The sequence below is a fragment of the Meles meles genome, chromosome 9 (genome assembly GCF_922984935.1).
Source record: "Meles meles chromosome 9, mMelMel3.1 paternal haplotype, whole genome shotgun sequence".
Taxonomy (NCBI): domain Eukaryota; kingdom Metazoa; phylum Chordata; class Mammalia; order Carnivora; family Mustelidae; genus Meles; species Meles meles.
This window is the reverse complement of record NC_060074.1, coordinates 29,842,816-29,862,246: the sequence shown is the minus strand read 5'-3', so window position 1 is coordinate 29,862,246 and position 19,431 is coordinate 29,842,816. Positions and strand designations below refer to the sequence as shown.

General features: G+C 59.8%; 1 protein-coding gene across 7 annotated transcripts in view; it reads right to left on the bottom strand.

Moving 5' to 3' along the window:
* SPEG (striated muscle enriched protein kinase) overlaps positions 1 to 19,431 on the bottom strand; it is a 49,133-nt gene that overhangs the window by 4,273 nt on the left and 25,429 nt on the right. For 6 of the 7 annotated variants that reach the window (XM_046018702.1, XM_046018703.1, XM_046018704.1 and 3 more), the window contains 22 exons: positions 16,915 to 17,034; positions 16,591 to 16,695; positions 15,782 to 15,988; positions 15,270 to 15,393; positions 14,978 to 15,153; positions 12,575 to 12,687; positions 11,935 to 12,103; positions 11,586 to 11,682; positions 11,259 to 11,459; positions 9,909 to 9,966; positions 9,336 to 9,413; positions 9,050 to 9,228; positions 8,495 to 8,521; positions 7,658 to 7,810; positions 7,454 to 7,496; positions 6,349 to 6,417; positions 4,086 to 6,075; positions 3,646 to 3,777; positions 919 to 1,035; positions 599 to 766; positions 355 to 477; positions 33 to 200 (listed from right to left, as the gene is read on the bottom strand). In XM_046018702.1, coding sequence (XP_045874658.1) covers positions 33 to 200; positions 355 to 477; positions 599 to 766; positions 919 to 1,035; positions 3,646 to 3,777; positions 4,086 to 6,075; positions 6,349 to 6,417; positions 7,454 to 7,496; positions 7,658 to 7,810; positions 8,495 to 8,521; positions 9,050 to 9,228; positions 9,336 to 9,413; positions 9,909 to 9,966; positions 11,259 to 11,459; positions 11,586 to 11,682; positions 11,935 to 12,103; positions 12,575 to 12,687; positions 14,978 to 15,153; positions 15,270 to 15,393; positions 15,782 to 15,988; positions 16,591 to 16,695; positions 16,915 to 17,034 — 4,617 coding nt within the window. Of the gene's footprint in view, positions 1 to 32; positions 201 to 354; positions 478 to 598; positions 767 to 918; positions 1,036 to 3,645; positions 3,778 to 4,085; positions 6,076 to 6,348; positions 6,418 to 7,453; positions 7,497 to 7,657; positions 7,811 to 8,494; positions 8,522 to 9,049; positions 9,229 to 9,335; positions 9,414 to 9,908; positions 9,967 to 11,258; positions 11,460 to 11,585; positions 11,683 to 11,934; positions 12,104 to 12,574; positions 12,688 to 14,977; positions 15,154 to 15,269; positions 15,394 to 15,781; positions 15,989 to 16,590; positions 16,696 to 16,914; positions 17,035 to 19,431 lie in introns of those variants that run through there. The other variant, XR_006820259.1, reaches the window with a different exon arrangement.

The following is a 19,431-nucleotide window of genomic DNA, read 5'->3' as shown; positions in this document are numbered from 1 at the left end:
TCTGGCCACCCCCCCTACCTCATCCCACTGACCTTGTGTGCCCCTGACGATGACCTTCTCAGAAGGGTTGCTGAAAGGCCCTTGCCCAGCCCGGTTGGCGCAGGCCACACGGAATCTCACAGTCACACCGACTGGCAGGTGGGTCACGTTGTAGTAACAGTCGGGGATGCCTGAGCTCACAGGGTGCCAGACAGACTCCCCTGTGGGCAGCAAGGAGAAGGGGCTGAGGTCACAGAAGGGGAAGCCCAAGCTCCCAGGTCTATCTGTGAGGAACCCAGGGAGGGGGATCATGTCCTGGGCCTGTGCGTCTTCCGCCCCCTCCTCCCCCCCCTCCCTGCCTGCCCTGTCCCTCACCATCCACCCGCCGCTCCAGCGTGTACGTGCAAGGTGCCCGGCTGTCTCCCGGCTTCCAGAGCACCAGCGCCGTGTCCTGGTAGGTCTGGGGCACCTCAGGAGGAGCTAACTTTCCTGGGATGCCTGGCAAGTGGAGGGGAGACCCAGTGAGCCCCTATACTCGGCTTAGAGCCCTTCAAGCCCTACCCACCAGGTGTCATCCCTGTCCCACCCCCCCCCCCCCGAGGTCCCAGCCCAGGCTCACGGGCCACAGCCACGGTGCAGGAGCTGGTGATGCTGCCCAGGACATTGGTGGCTGAGCACTCATACAGCCCCGCGTGTCGCTTGCCCGCCCGGGGGATGCTCAGCAGCTGCCGCCCGTCTTTGCAGGACACGATGATCACCGACGGCTCCGACTGCAGGGACTGCTTGTCTAGGGCCGGGAGGGGAACAGGGGGCTGCTGAGTGAGATAGCACACCCGGTCCTCCAGGCTCCCTCTCCCCCCACAGTTGCCACCTCCCTTGAGCATCCCCCAGCCTTGGGCCCACTTGCCTGCCCCCTCTCTGGGGTAGAAGAGTTCTCACCTTTCATCCAGGAGATGTGGGGGGTAGGGCAGGCCGCGGGCAGGCAGAGCAGGGTGGCTGCCTCTCCCTCCAGCAGCACCTGGTCCTTAAGTTTGATGTGGAAGACTGGGGGAAAATCTGGGAGGAGGACAAAGACAACCATGGATCTGTGAGAACCCCGGCTTGCTGGCTACGGAGGGAGGCAGGTGCCTGTGAGTCTGATGCTGCCATCAGGGAGCAGAGGGAAAGGGTATCTCTTCCCAGTCAGATGTGGGAAGGAGAACCCCACGCCGTGCCTTCCAGAGTTTTCTCTGGGGTGAGTATCACTCTCCCAGGGTGTAGAACTATCTTTTCCTTTCATTGAGCTTGGAGGATGCTTGGGAGCCCCGCTGTATGTGAACCGCCCGGAGCGGGGCCCGGCCCTACATAAGTGCTCTATAAGCAAGGGTTAAGTAAAATAAAAACAAATATGGAAGCACTAGGCTGATTAAGATTCTGCAATATCCACTCCCCCTGAGGCACCACAGGGCAAGTGGCAGAAGCCAGTGACCTGAGCTGAGACTCCTGGGATTGAACGTTACATTCAATCAAAATGTGTCGTCTCCAAAGACCTAAAGTCAAGGCAAATTCAGGGCACACCTTGGAAGTGTGTCAGCCTCCCCAACCCCTCATCCCACCTGGGGTCTGGGGACACAGCCTTGGACCACATACATAACTCCTTCAGCTCAGCTAAGTAGTGAAAGCTTCTGCAGGGACAAGAGACTGCACCTGAACGACCTTGGACCATGTTTTTTCTGTAAACGGAGGGAAACCGTAACATGAAGCGCTAGGCTTGCTGTGAGGATTGAGAGGTATGTGAGGGGCTTCGCGTGTGTCTAACATATGGCCGGTGCTCCTAAGGGTTAGCTTCTATCGCTGATGTGCTCAGGAGAGGAGCTAGGGACAGAACCGCCAGAGAAAGAGGCTCTTCCAGCAAAGCCGGCCTCCTGCTGGTGAATGCAACCATGGCTGGGCTGTGGACAGGCCAAGGTCTTCCCTGCATTTCCGCAGGCCAGGTGGCTCTTTGGTGTTTCGAGGATTTGCTTTCCTGCTCCCTGGGAAGTCTCTTTAGAAAACTCTCAATCTGGTCCCAGCCACTGGGGGCGTGGGTAAGGGGGGCAGCAAGAGCTGAGGGGTCCACACATCTGGGAGCCCCAGCTACTGCCTGTCTGAGGAACTGGGAGGGAGTGGAGGTGGGTATAAGCTGGGCAGGGGAGCCTGAGTGAGTATCAGGAGAGCCAGCATGACCTCTCCCCCAGTTTCGCGCTCCACCCGTGTTCCCCGAGGAGGGGTCCTGCACCAAGGGTCCAACGACCAAAGTAAATATAGTTTCACCCATGGCTGCCTCCTGACCAAGCGAGGGTACTGGGTAAGGGGAGAGAGAGGGGGGCTGGGAGGAGAGATGAAAGATGACCCCAGCTCAGCCCTGCCAGTCCCGGCCCTATTCCCCCAGAGGCCAGCCCTAGTTGGTAAAGTGGACAGGGACAGCCTTCTTCCTGCAGGGAGGGGGAGAGGATAAGGTAAGGGGACACTGCCTCGGCAGGAAATCAGCCGCACAAGCAAAATGGAGCTAGGAGAAGAGCCCCAGTGGGAAGGACTCAGCTGTCCCCAGGCCTCAGGGCTGGCTTCTCTCTTTCTTTTCTCGCCTTTTCCACACCTGCCCCCATGGACTGGCCTCCTTCCTCCCTCCCTGCTTGCTACAGCTCCCCCTGCTTTGGGGAAGACATCCAAGCTCCCCTGGCCAGAGCTGGACACGGTCACCCCAAACTCAGCAGAAGCATGGTGGGAGCGGTGCTGGGGATTCCATTAGGAGACTTGGGATGGATAAAGATCCTGCACGGTCTGGCCTGGAGGGCCTGCTCCTGTCCGCCCACTGCTCTGGGCTGCCTGGCCCCATGAAGGCTTTGCCTGCGCTCCCTGAGTAATGATCCTTTCCCAAGTGGGGGGCTGGGGTGGCCCCAGGTGGAGAATATCTCTCACCTTGCACACTTGTGCAGACAAACAGAGCAGCGCCTATCCCAAGTCCCCCTCCCCCCGGCAAAGAGCCCTGAAGGCTGCTTGCCGCCCCCCCCCCCCCCCCCCCCCCCCCCCCGCCAAGCACCTCCTGTGGGGGCAGGGAAGATGGGGAAGGACAGCAAGGGTGTTCAGATCTATTGAGGAATGGAGAGTTGGGGGCACTACCCAGATTGTGGGCCTCTGGGCTGGGAGAGAAGGAGTGTCTTTGGGTGCCCATTCCAGCATACACCCGTGTGGGGCAGGGCTATGGGGGCAGGGGCACCCTGGCCTGTGCTCCTTCAGAACAATGCCCTGTTACAGCCTCTGAGGGTCTCTCGGGAGGGAGGAAGCTAGCCAAAGGAAGGTGTAAGTCTGGCATCCCAAAGCCACCTCTGGGGTCTGGCTGCAGGGGACCACACAGCCCGGGCCCCTGGCTGCTGCTGCATGCTATACCAGCTCTGTGACTTCGCCGAGCTCCTTAACGAGGCTCGGGCTGCTTCCTCACCAGGAAAACAGTGACCGTGGTAAGGAGAAACGCTTACTAGGACATTCAGCATCTCTAGTTCGTGGAATTAGTTGATTCTGTTATTATTGCTGTTTTCCTGATCGCTGGTCCCTTCTGCTACTGGCCAGGGCTCTTCAAGGGGGGGCTCCACCCAGCGGCGACTGCCCCTGGGGGCAGGGAGGCAGCTACTCACCCAGCAGGTCTCTTACCCGACTCACTGCGCACATACTGGTGACCCAAATCTTCCTGGGCACTGGCAGAGAGGTTTGGCTGTGAAAAGCCCTTTTCCTTTCGTAGCCGCGAGAGGCCCCAACGACGCCGGCTTCGGCCTTCCCCAGGAGCTGTGAAGACCCAGACCCAGAAGCACTGGCCCAGCCAGTCCCTGAAAACTCTCGCCTCCCAGCGGCCCTGGACCCAGGAAAGCCAAAAACTTGTAGCACCCCCGCCCCCCCCCCACCAACCTCTGCCCCTCGGGCTCCCAGCCCCGGGCCAAGTCCATCCTCAGGGCGTCCAGCTCTTTCTCCCAGAGCCCCGCCCCAGCGCCCCACGCTCCTCCACACTCTGTGCCTGCCATCCCCGCTCCATACACTCGGCCTAGCCACCCGTGTGGCGCAGTCACCCCCCACGCCCCTTGGCCCCGCTCCCTCACCTGAGGAGCCCGACGTGCCGCTGGCCTCGGAGCCCAGGGACTCGGCGGAAGGCGTGCTGGCGCCGGCCTGGGACGCCAGCTGGTTGTGCGGGACGCCGAGACGCCGCAGACTCTCGCCCTCCGACGTGGCCCTGCGCAGCCGGCCGAAGAGCGGGGTGCTGCGGCCCGACGCGCCCCCCGAGTCCTCGCTGCTGCCGCTGCGCTGCAACCGGCTGGACAGCCGCTCCAGCGTGGAGCTCAGCCTCCTGCGCACCGCCAGCACCGGGGAGCCCCGCGCCGAGCTGCCGCCCTCCGAGCTCTCCCCGTCCCCGCCGCGGGCCTCCCAGCCCGGGTGGCGCTGCGCCGGCGGGGTCCGCCGCAGACGCTGGGACAACGATAGCGAGAGGCGGCGGACGAGGCCCGGCTCCCCGACCGCCCTGAGGTCCTGCACGGAGCGGGAGCGCTCGGGCCGTCGGACCAGCTCCAGCGGCGTCCCCGCTGGGCTGGGCCGGTACATGCCGTCCTCTTCCTGAGCCCCGCGGAAGGGGCCCCGCTCCTCCGAGCGCGAGCGGCTCAGCAGTCGCAGCCCCCGCGACAGGGGCGACTCTCGGCTGCGCTTGAACTTGGCCTCAAACACGGCCTCTGACTCCAGGTTCTCGATGCTGCTGCTGAGACTGCTACCTGGCCTGCGGGGCACTGTGGGGACCCGAGCTTTCTCTGCCAGCACCGGGTGCGCCCCAGCTGTAGGCACCGGCTTCTCAGAGGCTCCTGGAGCTGGGGAGGCCACCCGGGCAAACACAGCCGGGTGGGGTCTGGGCTCTGATGGAGGCGCCCCAGGGCCCTGCAGGGGGCCTTGCGTGTGGCCTGAGAGCTGGAGTGACTGCATGATCTGGGCATAGGGTGTGAGAGGGGGCGCTGGGCTTTGCGGAGCTACTGGGGGCTGTGTACGCTTGGGGGCTGGGACTGGCTCTAGCTTGGGCTTTGGGCTCTTCTCTTGGGCAGGCTGGGGCGCCAAGGGTTGTGGGGCATCACTGGGTGTGGTGGCAGGAGGCTTCAAAGACTTGGGAACACTGGATTTAGGGGCGCTGGGTTTGGAGGCACTGGGCCTCGCAGGGCTGGGTGGCTGGGCCTCGCTGAGGGCAGACAAGGAAGGAGATTCCTGGAGCCTTCGGGCCCCAAGCCTGGCCACGGGGATCTCGAGGGGCGCCCCAGCGCGGCGATGCCGGCCCCGGGGCTCTGCCTCCCCCTGTGAGAAGCTGCTGCTCTTCTGCAGGCCCCATGTCTCAGGCGGGGGCTGGTGGCGCGGTGCAGCCTCGCTAGACGCAGCCCGGGCCAGGCGGGGATCCCGGGTACGGCCCCCCAGGCTCTCTAACAGAGGACCCCTGAGGCCGCTGACCTTACCGTCCTCGGGGCCACCCCGCAACAGCCGCTGGCGCAGGGCCTGCAGCCTCTGGGCATACTCGCCCTCCCCCAGGCCACCCCGGGTCAGGCGAGTGGCCCCCGGGCTGGGGCTTCGGCGCTGCGGCAGCTCCACAGAGGCTGCCTTGTGCAGGCCCCGGCCCGGCTCCCTCGGCCCGGCCCGGGGCAGGGCGCTCTCGGCAGAGCTGCCCCGCCGGAGCTCCCTCCGCTGGGGGCTGGACCCAGCTTGGGGCTCCTGGCTTGGGGAGGGGAGGGCCTCAGGGCTGGGGGCCTCCTGGTCCTGAGAGGGGGCCCGTCCCTGCTCCTGCCAGTCCATAGGGGTGGCAGCCCCAGCCTCTGGGGTCCCCAGGGCCTCATCTTCAGTGGGAATGTCGGTGAGGGACACCCGGGAGCCCGAGAACTCAGGCTGCAGCGGTCGGGGCACCGAGGGCAGCTCCTCCAGCTCTTCCTCTTCAGAGTCAGAGGAGGAGGAGAGGCCCCCGCTGGGGGGTGGTCTTCTGGGTACAGCTACCCACACCCGCTCTGGGGGTGCCCGCAGCAGCTCCGGGATGGGGCACAGCACCAGGTGGCACTTGTAGCTGATCTGGGAGCGCTGGAGACAGGGTCCTGGGGTCAGACCCGAGAGGGGCCCCTGGGGCCAGCCTGGCCCACGCGAGCCCACCTCAGCCCCGGGGGCCAGGGGAGAGAAGACCCAGGGCAGGCAGAGGGTCAGGGAACAGGAGTGAAGCTGGGGACTGAGACAATAAAAAGTGGACAAAGACAGCTGAGCAGAAAATGAGGGCACGTGATAGGAAAACGGCAGAGTTAGAGGGAACAAGTGCAGAGGGAGGAGGGAGGCCTGGAGGCAGGACCCAGGGACACTCACCTGCCACCTCCGGCGGGAAAGGAACAGCTTCAGGTGATCCGTGCTCACCTCTGCGCCCTTGGCCTGTGTCTGCAAACCCAGGAAAGAGGGCCTGAGGCAAAGTCCCCCATCAACTAGACCCTCAGAGTTTGGCAGTGAAGAGACAAAGTCCACAGGAGGGGACAGTGGACTGAGCAGCCTTGAGTCTGGGCTCCTGGGGGTTCCCTCCCCCTCAGATCTGTCACAACTCCCACAGTCACGGGGCCTGTGTAGGGACAAAATCCCTGAGCCTAACTGGAGTGGCAGAACCTCAGTGGTTCTCGGGCTGGGCTTTGGGGCTTACATCAGGGCTCATGGCCCTGTCCTGTTCCACTGGCTGCCCTCAGGAGCTGGGGCGCTGGCCCCTGGCCTGGGCTCTGCTCCCCAGCTCACCATCTGTCCCCGTGGAGATCCAGCGTCCCAGACATCTGGAGCGTTGGTGGGCCAGACCAACACAGATGCTTCCCTCAGCCACCCACCCAGGCTGTCCTTTTCAGAGCTCATTTATGATCTGAGAGCCCAGGCTCCTACTCCAAAGGACAGATACCAGAATGACCTCAACCTCCAGTTGACCCAGCAGAACACTCAATGGATGATTTATTCAGACACTCTTTCTGGGTCATTTGCTGAACCCCACCCCTCTGTCGGTCATTGTCCCCTGCACTGCTGAGGTTTGAAGATGAATGAGTGAGCATTCTGGCTGCACGGAGCTCAAAATCACCAGGCCAAGCCAGCCAGGCCACCCACCAACCGCAGGGCGGGACAGGGGTGGACGCACAGGAGAGAGGAGGACGAGGGCTGGTCTCAAGAGGCAGGGAAGAGCCTGCTGAGGACCCCCCAAGATGAAGGGTGCCCAGACCTATGCCTTGGAGGCCACAATACCCCAGCTTGAGCCTCAGTTTCCTTAGGAGCAAAACAGGAGTAATAATGTCTTCCTTCACGGAGTTGTTGAGAGGCTAACGGACCATGTGTATACAAACTGCCTATAATGACTATTGCACACAATAGGTGCTCAATAAATGGAGCTGTTAACAATGTCCCCCCTCCTCCCACCTCTTGTACCACTGCCTTGCAAGACTAGACTCACTTTGAACCAAGGATGTTCTAGGGTCTCCTCGGCAGTAGGCCTCCTGTAAAGGAATGCAGGTTACGTGAGCCAGCCAATAAATGGGAACACAGGGCCTGTAAGGAGTTGGGAGACTGAATGCTTAAGGGCAGAGGCTGGGGCAGGAGTGGGGGCTGGCATGAGGGGACTCTGCAGGCAGGGGGCTCCTCAGGGCCCTGCACTCACAGCCGGTCCTGCACCAGCACTTTGATGAGGAAGCCCCGGGCCTCCCTGCTCAGGCTCAGAAATGTGGTCTCCTCGAAGGCCACGTTGTAGTTCCGAATGTTCATCAACGTTGTCCGATCGTTTTCCCCAACAAAGGGGGAGATTCCCGTCAGACTGCAGAGAAGAGGGGACTCGTTTGAGAGGGGGACAGGGCCCTGGAGCTGAGGCAGGGACTTCTGAGGGATGCCAGTGTCTAGGGACAGGGTCAGGCCCCCGGGGGCTATGGAGAAGGTAGAGGCTGGAGGATCCGAGCAGAAGGTGGTCTTTCCGACTCTTGCCTGTCCTGCCCCACCCTCAGCCCTCCGTAGGTGAGTCCTGCCTTGAGAACTGGGTGCCCAGCTCCCTGTCCTGGGCGCATGCTTTGGAGGACCTGTTGTGTCCCTCCAGTTATGGCCTGTCCCTGAGGTGAGGAGTCGATGCCGAGGGGATATGCAACCCTGAACCTGAGCCTCCCCCTTCCAGGGCCTATTCTGAACACTCAGGGCCTCACAGTCCGCTGCATAGATGGCACAAAGCCAGTACTGGCCTCTCTCTGTCCAGCCTCCAAAGGAGGCTGCCAGTGTGCCCGCCCTATACGGATGGGCACGGTGACAGAGAGAGCTTAGTCTCGTAGGCTAGGGCATCCTCCTCATTCATGCATGAGGCCCCCTGCAGTACAGCAAAGGGCAGGGGTATGGAGGAGAAGGGGTAGGCTGCAGGCCCCAAATTGCTCTCCTGTCCCAGGCTCTGGAAATGTTAGGGGTCGGCCTGCTAGGTGCCCATTGAAAACCGGGATCCTGAGTGCAGAGGGGTCCTTACCAGAGGAAGGCAACAACACCCACAGGCCTGTGAGGAAAGGAGAGTAATAGATGGGTGAGTGGACAGCCAACCTCCCACGAGAAGGCCATCATTTTCCGCTACCACCAATCTAGTGAGGAGGGGCCTCACTGGGTCAGATGGGCACAAGGATGCCTCCTCCAGGGAGGACTCTCAACCAAGAGGTCCCGACTTCCCTGGAAGAGTCAGGGTCATGGCAGGGCCAGCCCAGGAAGCCCAGAGGAGTCTGGGAACCAAGGGGCCATGTGTGCCTCACTGCGGGGAGGCCAGGTGGCTACAGAGAAGGTTCCACACCTAGGGGTGATCAGGAGCCGAGGCTGGACAGGGCTAAGGCCTCGAGTGACTGGGTCCATTCTGGTGAGGGGCAGGTAGTAACACAGGCAAGAGGTCCCTGTGAGCTATGCCACCAATCTACTTCGAGAAGGAAGCTGGGCTTGGTGAAGGTCCTCTCTGCCAGCGCGCAAGTCCCCACCCAGCATGACACTGAGGGAAGCGGGCCCGGGCCACCCCCGCAGCTCTGTGGGCCAGCATTATTACCAGATGTCGGTGACTCCAGACACAGGGGTCTGATTGACGATTTCAGGGGCCACGAACTCAGGTGTGCCATACTGGCAGTACTGGGGCTCTCCTGGAGTCAGCTCCTGGGCGTTCCCAAAGTCACAGATCCTCACCTGCTCTTCGCCCTCTGCACCATCCCACACCATCAGGTTCTCAGGCTGCAGAACAGCAGGGAAATCATGGGAGCTGAGTGAAGTGGGGAGGACGTCCCACCCCCTGCCTCGCACAGGGGCTGCCTGCTCCCCACTCCCCACCTGCACCTCACCTTGACATCCAAGTGCAGCACATGGTTCTGGTGCAGGTAGCATATTCCCTCCAGCACTTGCTGCATGTACGCCCGGATCTGTGGAGAAGGGAGGCCCAAAGTCCGTGGGGAAAGGGTGGGAGATTATGTTTGATCACTGCCAGAGCTGTGGCAAGAAGTCAGGCTACGCCTGAGAAGTGGTCTTCAGATGGCTGATAAGGCAGTTGAAACACAGATTTGGGATTTCTGAGATCTAGGGCCTCCAAGTACAGCTGCACAGGTTGTGCACAGCACAATTACAGGAGGGAACCATCTATATTATAATAAATAGAACCGTACAGTATACAATTTATACTGCACTACAGGGCAGGACAGCAGTGAGACTGAATAGAGTCTAGGTGGGGCTCTTTTGGAGAGAAATGTCTGGGGAATGCTTATTTGAGGAGACTGGGAACCAACAGAGGTAGGTGTCACCACTACCCCTGGCCTATTCACGGCACAGATGGCAGACCCAGGACCCACCCCTCAGTTCTCAGAGCTCAGGTGGGTAAACACCAGTGCCCAACCCAACCCCCTACCACCCACTGCCCTCACCTCAGACTCACAAACGGTGGGTTTCCTGGCCATTCGCTCCAACAGCTCCTCTGTGCATCTGTGTCCCCGATCAAGGAGAAGAGTGACAGTGCCAACTTCTGGGTCCTCCCTGAACAATGCCCTCCACACCTAGAGCTCAAGGCAGATCCCAGCTCTGCAGATTTCTCCTTCCCCTTAAAGCACAGCTAATACCAGCCCACCATTGTGTCTCCAGCACCGCCCCACCCCCCGCCACCGTCATCTGAGTGCACAGATGGGACCACCCTGCTCGACCTCTCATTTGCTGCAGGATCTCAGGCCAATCACCCAACCTTTCTGAGCCCAGGTTCCCTTAGGCGTAAAGTGGGGATGACATCTCTCAATGACCCTGTTAGATATTTAAAAAGATCAAGTTAGAGCAGAATTTTGTTGAATGTGGATGAACCTTCCTGCCTCTATTTGAGAATGACCCAGAAGTCCATGACAGGTAAGAGGGGCATGTGGCTGAGGTCTAGGTTCTAACAGTGCAGACTGGGAGGCGGAGATGAAGGATATGGTCACCCTGCTAATGGGAGGGACAACCGGACCACCCAGCATACTAAGCACAGTATGGCTCTGTTGAACCCGAGGTCTCATGAGAGTCTAAAATCCATTCTTCATGCAAACAGCTTCCCGAGTTCAGCGGTTCCGAGGCTCATCTGAAATGGAGTCACTTTGAATGTTCAGATAGACTGTCCTGCATTTTGGGCACATGCCTTTTGTTGGTGGGGTGACCTTGGATGAGTCACTTAACCTCTCTATACCTCAGTTTTATCATTTGTAAAACGGGGATCATTTGTAAAAAGGGGGGCGCCTGGGTGGCTCAGTCGGTTGAGTGTCCAACTCTTGGTTTCAGCTCTGGTCACCATCTCAGGGTTGTGGGATTGAGCCCCGAGTCAGGTTCCACATTCAGCACAGAGTCTTTTTGGGAGTCTCTCCCTTTCCCTCCACCCCGCCCCTGTCTCCCTAAAATAAATTTAAAAATCTGAAAAAATGGGCATAAAAAGATTCTACAAGATTACACAGGAGGATTCAGTAGGTTAGTAGCTGCTGAACTCTTAGCAGCTGCCAGGCACACACTGAGTGCTACGTAAGTTTAAGCTGAGAAAAGGCAGTGGAGGGACAGGGGCTAAAAACGGCTGGTTTTTGCAGAAGTCTCCAGAATCTGCTCTGTAAAGTCCTCACAAGATGTCTTCAGAACTCCCAGCCATCCATGGGAACATTTCCCAAAAGGGGGCCGGTGCAGCCTGTCAATGGGGCCTCTTTGTAAAGTGTACAATGTGTTGCTGATTGGCCACATGTCCCCTGCCCACCCGGCCTATCTCAGGATACAGCTCGGTGACAATGACCAGTCCCCGACGCCTCTCAAAGGCCTCATGGAAGTAGAGGACGCAGTCATGCTGGAGCCGGGCCAGCAGTCGGGCCTCCCGCCACGCTGATGCCTTTGGCTTGGCCTGGCTGGGGATGAACTTGGCCGCAAACTCCAGGCCGGAGCTTCGCTCCACCACGCGCCGCAGGTAGGAGAAGGCACCCCTGGGTGATGACACAGGGAGGTGAGGGGCTCGTGGCACCCCCCCACCACAGCACTCCATGGCCTGAGAGCCTCAGACCCAGGCCCCCTCTGGCTCCCAGGCACGGCGTCCCCTCCCAGCCCCACACCTGCCAATCTCTTGATGGATGTCGTAGAAGTCGCTGAGTCTCCTTCCTCGCTGTTCCTCCACTTCCCTGGCCCCCTCTACCTCCATGGCTGTCTGAACTGGGGAAGAGATGCTTGGTGTTAGGTGGGGCGGGCAACAGAGGGCTGAGGGCAGAGACAGGGCCAGGCGGGGGCGGACGGAGGAGACAAAACAAGAGCAAGAATGTCGGGCCAGGGCCAGGGGTGGGGTGCCAGGGCTAGAAGATGGGGTGGTGGAGGAACGGAGGGCCTGGTGAGTGGCTCCTGGCCTGGGGCTCACATGCCCTTCCCTGAGAGTAAGCGCTTTGCCCTCCTCCCCTTGCGCACGCGCACCTGAACGCACAGCCAGCTCGGCTTTGCAGGAGACCTCCCCGGCGGGGTTCCGGGCAGTGCAGGTGTACACCCCTCCATCCTGGGTCCCCGCGCTGAGCACCACCAGGGAGCACTCATTCTCTTCGTACACGAAGCTCACGTGGCTACTCTCGGTCAGCAGCCCCTCATCCTGCAGAGGCAGCCGTCACCTCCAGCCCAGGCCTGGCTTTACCGCCCCCTGGGACCCACCTCCATCTCCATGCCTGACACCACAGGCCCAGGAACCCTTAGGCCCCGGGGCGCCAATACTATCTCTGTCCCAAGGGCTCTGCTCACAGCCTGGGAGCCCTTGCTCCCTTCAGTACCCCGAATCAGCTCCACTCTTCTCTTCCACTGATAGCCCTGTACCTCCCAGTTAGTCCCCTGGTTCCTGAAACATGTACCAGCATCCCATGGAACCCTGGGTCCCACTCTCTTCTCCTAGCCACACCTCTGACAACATCTCTGTTCTTCTCGGTCCAGGTTCCCCTCCTCCTAAGGTGGCCAAGATTCCTCCTGTGCAGAAATCTGTCCTCCCTGACCCGCTGGTTCCCAGCCGGCCCCATGTTAGAACCTCCTCCCCCCGCCCCCGCCCCCGCCAAGGCCTTTGTCACCCTCTGACCTTGTACCACATGATGTCTGGCAATGGCTTCCCCTCCACCACCACAGCAAAGCGAGCGGTCTCCCCAGCGCCCACCTCCACGTCCTCCATGATGGACTCAAACCGAGGGGCCTCTGAAACACACGGCGCAGGGTAGGGGGTGGGGGGGGAGAGGCGGAGTCGTCAACAGCACTGGGATCATGAGGTCCTGTCTTCTCAAGTCCCTCTCCAAGTCCTCCCTCAGCAACGGGCCCAGGCAGAACACCAGCCAGGCCCGGACCCCCACTGAGCCCCAAGAGCTCCCCCGTACACCCACAGGTGATGTTCTCCAAATCTCAGAAGACCTAAGCCATGGGGTGCAGCCTTGCTTTGCTGGACCCTCTGTGTTCATCTACCAGCTTTGAAACTAGATTTTCACACACACAAGAAATCTGGATTTCCTGCCTCTCTGGAAAAATCAGGATTGGGCAACCCTGAGCCTCTTCCCTCGCTGCATTAATGGGCTGGCGCGGAGCGGCTCGATGCTGCCCCCTGTGGGTGATCGCCCTTCTGCATGGCCCTGTCTCTGGCTTTACCTACCTGGGCACGCGCAGGCCGCCCAGCTGTGCGCCTGAATTCAAATCACAAGTGGCACTGCCTCTACCTTGAGGTTTTCTCTCTGAATCTTATTTAAATGTTTAAGGGGGCTTTTACCATCCGGGAGATGGCAAGATGAACAAACAGGTACTGATTCTCAGTTTAGCTCTCCTGCACGTGACTGTAATTTCATTCTCTAAGCATATCATGCGGTTGTGTTATTTCCCGGCAAAGCGGCTTCTAATTCTCAGGATGGAATTAAATACATATTCCAACGTGCTTTGTGGAGGAAGCGGTGACTTCCCAGCGCCCTGCCTCCTGAGTGTGTTTAAGGATCTCAGCTTTAAGAGGCGTGGGAGAGCAGCCCGGAGGGATGAGCGGGGCGCTGGGCAGGGACCCGCCACCCATCCCTGGCACCTAACCTAATTTTACACAGATAAGAGGGAGTGAAAGAGACACCACCGTGGGGACAGATATGGTGGGAAGAAGCCATTCCACTGGCCCTGCCTGGAGGCTGGGGTTGGGGGGTAGGCACAGGGTCTAGAGTTTGTAAGATCCAACCCCAGGCCTGCTCTAGTTCTGGCTGGCTGGGACACTGTCTGTCTGTCTCTCTCTCTCACTCTCTATCTCGGTCACTGACCCAGCCAGTCTGGGCTACAGGGCTCTTGGTGGCCAGGGCCTCCCCAAACCCGAGGGCTTTTCCTATATCTGGGAAGAGAAAGGAGTCCTGCTGATGGTATGCTCCAGGAGCAAAGTGGCAGGTTGAGTACGAGGTGCCAGGAGCTGTGTGTTGGAGGGGGTGCTGGGACAGGGAGGAGACAGGGACCCAGACAGTTGGTGCCGCCCCCCTCCGTCTCCATCAGGGCCAGCAGGGCTCCCCCATCTCTCCCTCACACACTCTGCTGCCACTTCTCTTCTACTTTAAAGATCCCTTCCCACGGCTCTAGGAATCTGGTTTCTAGTCTAGAGGTGGCGGGGGCCGCTCTGTGAGAAAGTACTGGAAGGTTTCAAGTGAGCTTGAACAGTTTTTAAAGCACCAGCAAATGTGTACTTCTCCACCACAGGATCGCCTGTGCTCCCCAAAATGTCGCTTTCTTTGCGTTTGGTCGGAACTGTATCTACTCAGCAGGTAACACTGTTTAGCTCATGCTGATCTGAAGTTCTGAGTGGCAGTTACATATGTCTAGAGTTAATTAACAAACCGGAAAACAAGACAATTACTGCTTAATGCATGCCGCCGGTTGAGAGATGACATCTTTAAAGGAAAAATTATACAAAAGGTCCTCACCGCAAAGGTTGGGAGGCTCTGTCAAAAGGGCTTGTGCAAAAGGGTGTGCAGGGGCCCCAGATCTGGGGGACTGCCAATCAGCTGTGTCCGCTTGGGGCCTCTTCTTTTTGAAATTGACTCGGTCTCCCCATGCCTGTTATATTTGAGGTCCTACATCCTGTTGTGTTTAACGCAGGATGTTAAGAGCACCCTCTGGCTCTGGAGTCCAGCATGCACCCGGGCTTGAATCCCAGTTCCTGTGCTTAGGAGGTTGGGGGACCCTGGGCCTGTGACTTAGCGTACTCTCTGAGGCTCTGTTTCGTGTTCTGTAAAATGAGGATAATAACCAACCAATCTCGCTGGGTTAATGTAAACATTCCTTGAGTTGATACGCGGAAGGTCCTTCATGCTGAGCCTAGCACGTATCAGGTGTCCTCAGTAAATGTCTGATGAGTACTATCTCTGTTACTTCCAGTAGCCCTGGTATAACACCGTTTGATGGACAGGCCTGACAGGTGGGCATGAGGAGCGGGTTGTGGGCCTCAGAGGGAGGAGAAGGAAGAAGACCCGCTGTCACCCACCTGCCAGCTCCAGGGTGACTGAGCAGGCCTGTGTGCCGTGGCGGTTACGGGCCGTGCAGGTGAGGGGCCCCATGTCTCGGCGGCTCACCCGGCAGATCCGAAGACAGTACTGGTCGTCATCCGGCTGGCTCAGCTCATACACCCCTGCCCGTGCCTCTAGGAGGGCCCCTCGGCAGCTAAGGGACACATGACAGGGAGGTCACCCAGGACCCAGCCACAGGGGAGTCGGGCCAAGATGGCCAGAGCTGGACGGCCCCATGTGGGAAGTGAGGCATGCCAGGTGGGGCCCCACCTCCTCCAGACGACCTGGGCCTCTACATGGTTGAAGGTGACCGTGACGCTGGCGGGCTGTCCTTCCACCACATACACGACATCTGGCTTGTCCAACACGGCGGGTGCCTCCTCCAGGGGCGGGCCTGGCCGGATGAGAGTGCAGGCTGAAGTTGGACTTAACGCCAGGGCCTTAGCACACTCTACGTTTTTACCCTCCTAACCACCACCGGAGCTCCATGTTTACAGATGAGGAAGTGACGTTCAGAGAGGTTCAGCAAGTTGTCTAGGACACGCAGCCAGGAAGTGGCGGAGCTGGGACTGCACCCCCCCATCCCCCGTCCGCTTGCCTGATCCCAGAGCCTCAGCCTCACCCACCGCGTGTGCTGCCATCAGGAGAAAGAAACGCTCGGACTGGCTGAGGTCACCCCCAGACACAGCAGGTCCAGACCAGCCCTTGAGCCTCCACCACCAAGAGCTGGTTCTCCGGCCCTGTAGCCTCCACCCCACCTCCAGAGAGGCACCCAGACTCACCACGCTCCAGCAGCTGTGCTGGCTCGGAGGGGGGCGAGGGCTTGCTGCTGCTCTTGATGGTGGTGCTGAGGACCCGGAAGACGTGCTGGACCCCCTTACGCAGCCCCATGGCTGCCCATCCAGGCTCCCGCAAGCCTGTGGCCAGCACTGTCCACTGGTCTGAGCCTAGAACCTGGTGCTGCACGGTGTAGGTCAGAGCGTCTGGGTCTGGGGGGAAAGCAGCTGCTGGAGGTGGGCATTGCAGGGACACCACCCCCAGGCCCCCATTCAGCTGGCTCAGGACCTAGAAACTCGTCATTAGCCTGCTCTGAGGACCTGCCTCAATTTCTCCTCTTGCTTCTGCCTGACCCCCCACCCCCGATCTGCTCTAACCACTGACCTGGCCAGCCATGCTCAGAGCCAACAATATGCCAGGCATGAGTCCAGCTACAGACATGGAAGGAGGGAGCTTAGTTCATATCCCAATTCCTTGCTATTGCCTGAGGTGGGGAAACTGAGGCACAGAGCAGGAAGAAGTCATGCCCAGGGAAGGGAAGGGCATTCCCAGGATCATGAGCCAAGTACCCAGTCTCTCTGAGAAAGGGTATGGACCGCCCCTTCGTGGCCTCTCCTGACACGCAGCCATGGCTTTATCCACCTTGAAGAGGAGACTGGCCAAGCGGCTCCTGGCCACGTTCCCAGTGTTCCACGCTTACCCTCCACCGGTATACTTTTCTGGGCCTTGCCCCCCAGCCTGGCTCCCTCGGTGCCCTTGCCTGAGCCTGCCTGCATCCCATCCCCACCCAGGAGCCCCGTGGGGCCTGACGCACCGATGGCCATGTCCAGACCCCTGGGAGGGTTCCACGCGAGTGTGATCATCCTGCCAGTCACAGCCACCACCTGTGGGGCACCATCTGGGGGGCCTGGAACCACATCTGAAAGCCACAGGTCAGGGGTTTGCCATGTTCCTCAGGGTCCCATGGCTCTGCAGGTTCACCAAGCCTCGGGACGGAGGGCCAGGGACTGGAGGCACAGCCACAGTGCCGGGGGCAAGGCCAGACAGCTCCCCGGGGCCCAAGAGTAAGGGAGCCAGGGCGGAGGCCCCGCCCTCACCCGGGCCCCTGGGGAGCAGACCAGGAAGACGTGAGCCTCACCTGTGACATAGAGGTGAGCATAGCACGCAGCTTTGCCCAGCTTGTTGGCGATGACACTCTTGTAGACGCCGGCATGCTGAGGTCCCACAGCAGGGAACACCAGGCGATGGACATCCCTGTCTGGGGGGTGGGGGAGACAATGACACCGGGCCTGAGCCAGGAGGATACTGGGTGGGCCCATGTCCCCAGAGGCCTGGCCCTTTACTCCTTACTGGCTGCAGGGGGTAGGCGAGGGGGCAAGAGTGGGGCGGACGGCAAGAAGCACGTCCACCTTACAGCAAAGCCGAAGTCCAGGCTGCCGAGCCTACACCTGCAGGCACGTCCCTCCAATGACTTCTCATGCTCCCCCACACTGGTTCCGCCTCCGAGCTCCTGTCCCGTTGACAGCCCCTCATCTCTGCATCTCTGGCGGTCACACCTCGGCATCAGAGTACTGACCGTGTTTTATCGCTAAGGCCCCTCCTTCATTCCCCTCTCCATCCCCATGGCTGCTGTGGTCCCACCTGCCGCACAGCGCCCACAACCGCCCTCCACCAGCGCGGTCCACACTCTGCCAATGACCCCGCATGTGACCCCTCGACCTGGAAACCTTTAAGGTGCCCCCTGCATGCGGGCTAGCATCCAGAGCCTCAGCCCAAGAGCCCATCCAGCCACATCTCCTGCCCTTCCTCCTGCGATTCCTCCAACCCCGACCAGCCTTCGGGTCCTGCACACACACAGAAGTTCCATCTCCAGACTTTTGCTCACAAAATTCCTCCCTTCCGGACTCTTCCTCTCCTACCTAAGGCCTTCTCCTTCAAGACACAGTTCAAGCAAGTGCCAGCCTGGGAAGCCTTCTCTGTACCCCCATCCCTGACTGCCTCCCCAGGACCTCCAGCGCCAGGCCCACACTGCACGGGGTGACCCTCCCTTTCTAGTTGCATGTGCCATGGCTGCTTAAAGACAGAGCCGACACGTCCCGTCAGGCCCGGACTCCGATGCCTTACACGTAGTCAGTGCTAAGGATGGTATATTACAAATGATAATAGGAGTTGTCTTTTCTGGGCCCAGCGAACGCCAGCTACTAGATATGCGGTTTTTTCCCCATAATCCTTTCAACAACCCTGCAATATTATCCTCATTTTACCAATGAGATCAGAGACATTAATAGACTTGTCCAAGGTGACACAGCTAATAAATGATGGAGCCATGCCCTGAACTTGCTTCCCTCTGCTTCTGAACTTCCCTCTCGACGCTGTGATCCCTGAATGATGATAAGGAGGCCATCTCAGGGGGGTATGTGAAGGGGAAGAGGCTGGCCTGTCCTCCTGCACGTCACAACCATCCCCAAACACCCCTCCCTCCTCTGAGCGGTTATCTCCCCATGGAACAGTCACCTATTCATTTATCTCTGCTGACACTATTTATAAAGGAAGACAGACCAGAGGCTGCCACCGACCCCAGATACAGAGAGGAGCAGGGACGCCAGCTCAGCTCCCAAGACAGACACCCGACCTTGGCCTCAAGCAGAATAAGAGACAGAAAGCCTGTGGGCTGAGCCGACAGCCCGAGGGCGGTGGTGGTGGCGGTGGCCAGGGGACGGGTCAGAGCCACAGAGCTGACTCTGGAGAATGGGGTGGGAGCATGGGGCATGGGGGGCAGGGGTCGGTAGCATGCTTAGGAGGTAGGCTCAGAGTCAAAGGGGCCATTCCTGACTTCGGGCAAGTCCCCGTCCCTGTGTAAGACTCTGCTTCCCCGTTTGCAAACAGGGGTACCAGTCCCTGCCCTCCAGGCCCTTGATGAGGAAGCTGAGTGCGGGGCCTGGCACTCACATCGTGTTTAAGAGAGGTGAGTTCTGCCGCACTACAGCTGTAAGAGGAACCTATCTCGAGACGCAGATTCCTTCCAGGATGGAACTGAGATGCTCCCAAGAGAAACAGCCCCAGGAGGAAAGCACAGGTTCCCAAACCTGGTCCTCTGTGTTCCTCCCCTGGCTCCTTTTCCTTACCCGCTGTTGTTAACAACCCTGGCCGAGCAGCCTCTCAAGGAGACACTGCCCAGGCCGGCCTTTTCACCGAAACTTCTCCAGGAGGGCATGAAGAGCCCTGCTTTATGAACAAGCAGTCACAACAGCAGTAACTATAAGATGATCATTCGCTGACCACTCGCTATTCTCCAGGTCCCCCCCTTAGGTGCTTCGTGCGTATTAACCGATTTCATCCTTATGGCGAGCCTATTGCAGATGGGGAAACCGAAGCACCTAGTGGTTTCGTAACCTTGCCCTTGTTCTGCTGCTGGTCAGCAGCAAGTTGTACACCCGTCCAGTACGTGCTAAGGGGGACACCCAGGCCTGGAGCAGCGACTCCGCCAATGGGGCTGTGCAGCTTGAGGAAGGAGACCCTGACCGCACAGCCCCTCCGCACCCCCTCCCACAGGCACCCTGCCCCTGCGCAGGCTAGAGAAGGAAAGCTCGAAGGCAGGGAGAGCGTGAAGGCACCACGAGCGAAGAGGGTGCCAGAGGGGAAGCTCCCCAGGGTC